General features: G+C 44.2%; 1 protein-coding gene across 1 annotated transcript in view; it reads left to right on the plus strand.

The window, feature by feature from the left end:
* Window positions 1-6,160, plus strand: part of LOC122541244 — a 27,078-nt gene extending 20,918 nt beyond the window's left edge. The window contains exons 7-8 of the mRNA XM_043677860.1: window positions 2,883-2,909; window positions 5,442-6,160. Coding sequence (XP_043533795.1) covers window positions 2,883-2,909; window positions 5,442-6,013 — 599 coding nt within the window. The 3' untranslated portion in view covers window positions 6,014-6,160. The remainder of the gene's footprint in view (window positions 1-2,882; window positions 2,910-5,441) is intronic.
* Window positions 6,161-6,891: the final 731 nt, after the last annotated feature.

Consider the following 6,891-nt stretch of genomic DNA (forward strand, 5'->3'; position numbering starts at 1 on the left):
AAGGTGGTGCTGTAATGAATAAGTAGAAGCCTTAGGTATCCTTATTGTCCAGCTGTTCCAGGGATGAGTGTAGGGTCAGGGAGTTGTCATCTGCTATGGACCTGTTGCCCCAGAAGACAAATTGCAAAGGATCATGGCAGGCTGGGAGGCTGGGGCTGATAGGATCTGATTAACCTCTCAAAGCACTTCACGATTCTGCAGGCCAGAGCCATGGGCTGTAGTCATTGAGTCATGCTGCATGATTTTTCTTTGGCACCCCCAGGATGATAGTGGTCTTCTTGAAGCAGGTGGGGACTTCACATCATAGTAAGGAGATGTTAAAGATGTCAGTGAATACTCCCACCAGCTGGTCCATGGCCAGGGCCTGCATCTGGGCCAGTCCTTTTCTGTCGGTTCACTCTCAGGAAGGCCAATCTAACCTGTGCAGCAGTGAGCGTGGGTACCTGAGGCTGTCAGGGCAGGAGACATTGTTTCACTGACTTTGCATTCAAAATGATTGTAAAAAATATTTTGCGCATCAGGGAGGGATGTACTTTTATCTGTTCTGTTTCATTTTCTATCCCTTTATATCATGTGGGCCTTGCCACAGATGGTTAGTTTGAGTCTCTAACATGGTCTGATATTGCCTAATGGCATTCCTAATGGCCTTACCGAGGTCGAACCTGGATTTCCTGTAAAGGTCAGGACCATCTGACTTGAACACCTTATGCATGTTCTGCAGTTGGCACTGGATTTCACGGTTCATCCATGGTTTCTGGTTGGGGAACATATGGATTGACTTCTTTGTCATGCAGTTCTCTGTACACTTGCTAATGACATCCGTGTCCAGGGTGGGAGACTTGTCAAGGTTAGCCACTGAATTCTTCAATATGGACCAGCCCACTGGTTCCAGACAGTCCTGCAGAAGCTGTTCTGTTGCCTCAGGCCAGATCGGTGCTATCTTCTACACTGTGTCCTCACATTTCAACTTCTGCTTGTAAGCAGGGAGGAGGAGTACAGCGGTGTGATCTGATTTTTCAAAATTTGAACTGTGTATGGAGAGATAGGCATCTTTGATGGTTGTGTAGCAGTGGTCAAGGATGTTTGGCCCCCTGGTGGGACAGGAGATGTGTTGATGGTATTCTGGAGGCACATTCTTGAGGTTGGTCGTGTTAAAGTGAATATGGCCTTGGAGCATTCCGTCTCAAGTGAATTTGTAGCGTTGTATATTTCATCCAGGGCACTCTTCGCTTCTACATGGGGTAGGATGTAGACCGCTGACAGGGTGGCGGAGGTGAACTGAGGTAATAAGGGGCGGCAGTGCTTCTAATGAGGGCCTGTGCTTGCTTTCAAAAACAATCAGCAATCCTCCACTAATCCCTGGTTTTAAAGCATTTTTTAAAAAATTTCAGTCTATAATTAATAATACAGTAAAATATAAGAAGGAACATTTGGTGATTATCACAAAGTCGGCCAGCTAGACCTCAGAATATAAGCTGGGGATGTTGATTTGATTCAGTCAGGGAGCCCTGAGGGGGGTGAGTGTCAGAGAAATGGACACTTGGGTACCTGACTCGGAATGAGACAACATTAAAGTCAAGGACTGTTCATGTATAAATTGAGGGAAACTTGCTGAGGTGATACCTGCCTCTGTGGAGTTATTTCCGAACAATCTTTATGAAGTGAAGAAACAAAAAAAACCCAAAAAATAAGCTTGCCTTCATTGGTCAGATCTTTGTGTGTCGGAGTTGGGACATTATGTTGAGGTTGTGCAGGACGTTAGTGAGGTCTCTTGTGGAGTACTGTGTCCCATTCTGGTCACCCTGCTATAGGAAGGAAATTATTCACCAAGAGAGGGCGCAGAAGAGATTTACCTGGATGTTGCTGGTAATAGAGGGTTTGAGCTATGGGGAGAGGCTGGATAGGTTGGGATGTTTTTCACTGGAGGGTCGGAGGTTGAGGAGTGACCTTATAGAGGTTCATAAGATAATGAGGGCTATAGATAATGTGAATGGCAAGTGTCTTTTCCCTAGGGTGGGGCATTTCAAGACTGGGGGCATTTTTTTAAGATGAGAGGAGAAAGATAAAAAAAAAGAGCAAATGTTTTTAACAGAGAGTGGTTCGTGTGTGGAATGAACTTCCAGAAGAAATGGTGGATGCAGATACAGTTAGAGCATTTAAAGGAGATTTAGATAGGTACATGAATAAGAAATGTTTGGAGAGATGGGGCCAGCCTCCAGAATACCATCAACACATCTCCTGTCCCCCCAGGGACTAGTTAGTTTGGGATTATGCTCAGCATGGACTGACTGGACCGAAGGGTCTGTTTCCATTCTGTATGACTCGATGACTCTAAAGTATGGTTGACAGCTGCTGTAATAGAAGCAAAGTACTGTAGATGTTGGAGATCTGAAATAAAAACAGAAAATGCTGGAGAAACCCAACAGATCTATCACAGACTGTAGAGAAAGAGAAACAATGTTCATTATGACTCTTATTTAGAATGTGTGTCCTCCAAAGAAGGGTGATATCGGACTGGAAAGGTTAACTTTGTTTCTCTTTCCACAGTTGCTGCCAGACTTGCTGAGTTTCTTCAGTCGTTTCTGTTCTTCTGTGAAATGAGATACAAATGGAAGGAACCGAATCATCACCAACAGCTGCTGTCCAAGAAATAATGGTGGCAGAGGGTTTGACCTGAAATTAAGCAGCAATATTGAATGGTGAAGGGTTAAAATGTCCTGAGACATTTGTTCCATGTTGTTTATGGGTGGATTCGAGCCCAGCAGTGATGATGCAGTCTGAGGGAGGGCATTACTAATTGCCAATGTGTGAGCTTACAGCTGATAGGTTTGATAGACAGTCAATAAGAAATGTGAGATATTAAATTTTCTTGTTCCATGCAGGATACGACAACACAGAACTAGATTGTGGTAAGTACAGAAACGTGTTACAATTCAATTAAACTGATCCTATTGATCATAAATATTGAAGTATATTTCCTAACTGCTTTGTGTAAATTAAGCTAAGGTTCATCTCATTGGAACGATCTTTCATTTTCTAAATTGAGGAATTTAATTTTACTTGGCATTTTTGCTGAAAGACTTTATTTCATATGAACATAAGTTGCCACAATATCTATATTTTATACATTAAATATATATTTCTCTATATATTTCATAAATCCATTGAGTATTTATCTATCCATTCACACTTATAAAGGCATTGAATTGCAAGAATGTTTTAATTGCATGACACTTATAGAATGCATTAATTGATACATCCAGGTTTCGGGACATGGTGAGGTCACGAAACTGAGACACCTTGTTGGTCTTGGTTTCTGCCGATGAGCTGAGTGAGAGTGGGGAGGAAGGTTCTGTTTTACCAGCTCATGGTCTTTGGGATCATTGTCGTTTATGGTAATTATATGTGTTGATGTCTCAGCGTGTCAGTGCTGATAGATTGATAGTTTCCCCAGTTCAGGAAATGTCCCACCTACAGTTCTTGCAGGTTTGCTGAGTGGGAGGGTGGCTCTGTATTTCACAGAGGGGAATGTATTAGTTACAGTCAATAACAAGAGTTGTGTTCAGCTGTTCATTGGACAGACTGGGTCAGCTCTGAGCAGCATCCTCTGGAATTGCAGGAATGGTTCAGCTCCAAGTGATCTCCTGCTGTTCACACAGTTCAGTTCATGGGCAGGGGATCAAACCAGTACATCTCAGGGAGGGTCATCAGGGTGGAAACTTTTCCTTTTGATGTTCTGCAACTGAATGTCAGGTTCCTCTGGGTCGCTGTCAGGTTCTTCAAGCAGTAACACCTTGCTTTGGATCAGTGTCTGTTTCCTCCGGTCAGTTTTAGTGACTCCATCTCAGTACAGCCACACTGCAGACGCGTCCATAATTAAAACCACAGGTTACTGTCTGTGAGGTCAGTGTAAAGTACAAGCTGAGCTCATACACCAACAGGAGCTCAGTTTGGGATCTCAGGTGGAGAATCTACTCAGGACCAATTGGATTGACGGTAAGAGACAGAGGGTGATGATAGAGTGTTGTCGTTCAGACTTGACCAGCAGTGTACGGCAAGGGTCAATGCTGGGTCCACTGCTGTTCATCATTTAAATAAACAATTTTGGATGAGAATATATGAGGCATAGTTAGTAGGTTTCTGATAAAACCAAAGTTGATGGTACAGTGGACAATGAAGAAAGTTATCTGAGCGTACAATGAGATCCTGATCAACTGGGCCAGTGGGCTGAGGAACAGCAGATGGAATTTAGTGCAGATAAATGTGAGGTGTTTCATTTTCATAAAACAAACCAGGGCAAAACTTATTGGGTTAATAGTCGGGCCCTGGGGAGTATTGTCAAACAGAGTGACCCAGGGGTTCAGGTACATCGTTTTTTGAAAGTGACACCACAGGTAGACAGCGTGGTGACGAAGGTGTTTGGCGCGCTTGCTTTCATTGGTCTGAGCATTGAGTACAGGAGTTGGAATGTCATGTTACAGCTGTGTAAGACATTGGTGAGGTCACATTTGGAGTACTGCGTGTAATTCTGGATTGCCCTGCTATAGGAAAGATGTTATTCAACGGAAAAGGTACAAAAAAGATTTGCAATTACGTTACCGAGTCTGGAGGACTTGAGTTATAGGGAGAGGAAAGGTAGGCTGTATTTGGGGCCTTGGACAGTGAAGAGGGAGGAGGTGAATGTTATACCTTCTATGATTGCATGGGAAGGTAACATGGAGCAGTGAGAAACCATTAGGAGGTGATGGAGGAGTAGACCAGGTTGTCCCAGACAAATGGCCCCTGCGGAATGCTGTCAGTGTGTTTGGTGATGGCATCTAGTTGGAGGTGACAGAAATGGCAGAGGATGAGCCTTTGGAAGGTGTGATAGAAAGTGAGGACAAGGACGATTGCTGTTCTGGGAAGGAGGGTACGGACTGAAGGCAGGAAAGTGAGAGATGGGTTGGACATGGCTGAAGTGGGGGATTTCTCTGTTGAAAGAAAAGTCGGTCATTTCGGAGACACGCCAGTGGAAGGTGGAATCATCAGAACATATGGGACAGAGATGAAGAAAGTGGGAGAATGGGATAGAATCCTTACAGGAAGCAGGTGCAAGGATATATAGTCCAGGTAACTGTGGGAGTTGATGGATCTAAAGGATACCACAACAAAACTGCTCCTAATTCATTTTCACCAATCCCAAACGTGATCCTCTACCCCTGCCCTGACCCACTGACAAATCCCTGATCCCCCAGTGAGTCCCATTCCTGATACATGAGTATCCATCCCATATTCCCAAGCATTACCCCCCTTACCTACCACCAGATGACCCCCATGAGACAAAATGCCCTCCTGAAACCTTCAGTGAGTCCCCTCACTATCGTTGGTCCCCAAATAAAACCCAAGTCTCTGACATTGATACACACACACAAACACACTAATTCTCTGTGTTTCTCTCCCAGTCTCTGTGACCCTGGATGTGAAAACAGCGAGTCCCTGGCTCGAGCTCTCTGAGGATCTGAAGAGTTTGAAATTGACTGGGACCCGGAGGAATCTCCCTGACACCGAGAAGAGGTTTATAGACCATCTCTGTGTCCTGGGATCACAGGGATTCACATCGGGGAGACATTACTGGGAGGTCGAGGTGGAAGGGAATCGGTGCTGGAGTCTGGGAGTAGCCTCAGAGTCTGTGGAGAGGAAGAGCGGCGTCAGTGTGATACCAGAGGATGGATTCTGGATCATTGAGTGGTTTGAGGATCGGTTTTATATAAACTCCTCTCCTCAATCTCCTCTCCCTGTCGGTCAGATCCCCAGGAAGGTGGGAATTTATCTCAGTTATGAATCTGGGACAGTTTCATTTTACAACGTGGACACCAAGTCCCAACTCCACACCTTCACTGGGAATACATTCACTGGGAAACTTTATCCTTTCTTTCAAACATTTTATGAAAACCAGTTTCTGAGAATCTGCTCCAGTTTGGACCTGAATTTCGGAAAGTGGTGGGACCTCGGGATCTCCCTGACCTCAAGGTGACTTGACGCTGGGAGTGGATCAGCGCCAGAGGTGAGGGATTGGGGGTTAGAAACCAGTTTATCACTGAATGTGTTATTCAATTTTTAAATTATACTTTGCAAAATGACAGTCAGACTGTACATAAAGCCAATACAAAATTAAAATCAGATGGTGAAAATAAGAAGTGAATTAAATATATGTGTCTCTCCTTCCTTCATTTACTTCCGGCTTCAGTCCCATCCTCCACCTCTTCACCCGTTTCCCAGTCTGGAGCTGGGATTTCTCTGTGTTTCCATTTCTCACTCTGCACCCGGAGGGAGAAATCCAAACACTGACGGGTAACAAAGCTGCATTTATATAGAAGCCGAAAGAACTGCGGATGCTTACATAAACAGAAGCTGCTGGAAAAGCTTAGCAGATCTGGCAACATCTGAGAAGAGAGATCAGAGTGAGCATTTCGGGTTCGATGCAGAGTCTGAGCTTTTGTAGCAGCTTTTGTTTTTGTTTCTGTATTGCTGTATTGTGCTCATTGCGTCATTGAGGAGGGGAATTACAGAAAATCTACCATCTCCAAGGATTTCCAGCATCCCCAGTATCTAACTCCCCATTAATGTCAGTTCTCTGTCCATTAATGCTATCTAATCTGCAACATTTTCTGATTTTATTTCTGATTTCCACCATCCCGAGTGTTTGATTGTGTGACAGCGCCATCTGTTGGATGTGATTATCACTGAATGCTATTGGGCTGCAGTACCCTCTCCTGCCAGGTGGAGGTGGTTTGATTTGATTTGCTTTATTGTTGTCACGTGCTGGGGTAAAGTGAAAAGTTTTGTTTTGTGTCTTTTACAGGCAGATCATAAGTGCATTAAGGTAATAGAATAGAGTGAAGAATACTGTGT

The sequence above is a fragment of the Chiloscyllium plagiosum genome, chromosome 37, assembly GCF_004010195.1.
Source record: "Chiloscyllium plagiosum isolate BGI_BamShark_2017 chromosome 37, ASM401019v2, whole genome shotgun sequence".
In the NCBI taxonomy this organism is placed as follows: Eukaryota; Metazoa; Chordata; class Chondrichthyes; order Orectolobiformes; family Hemiscylliidae; genus Chiloscyllium; species Chiloscyllium plagiosum.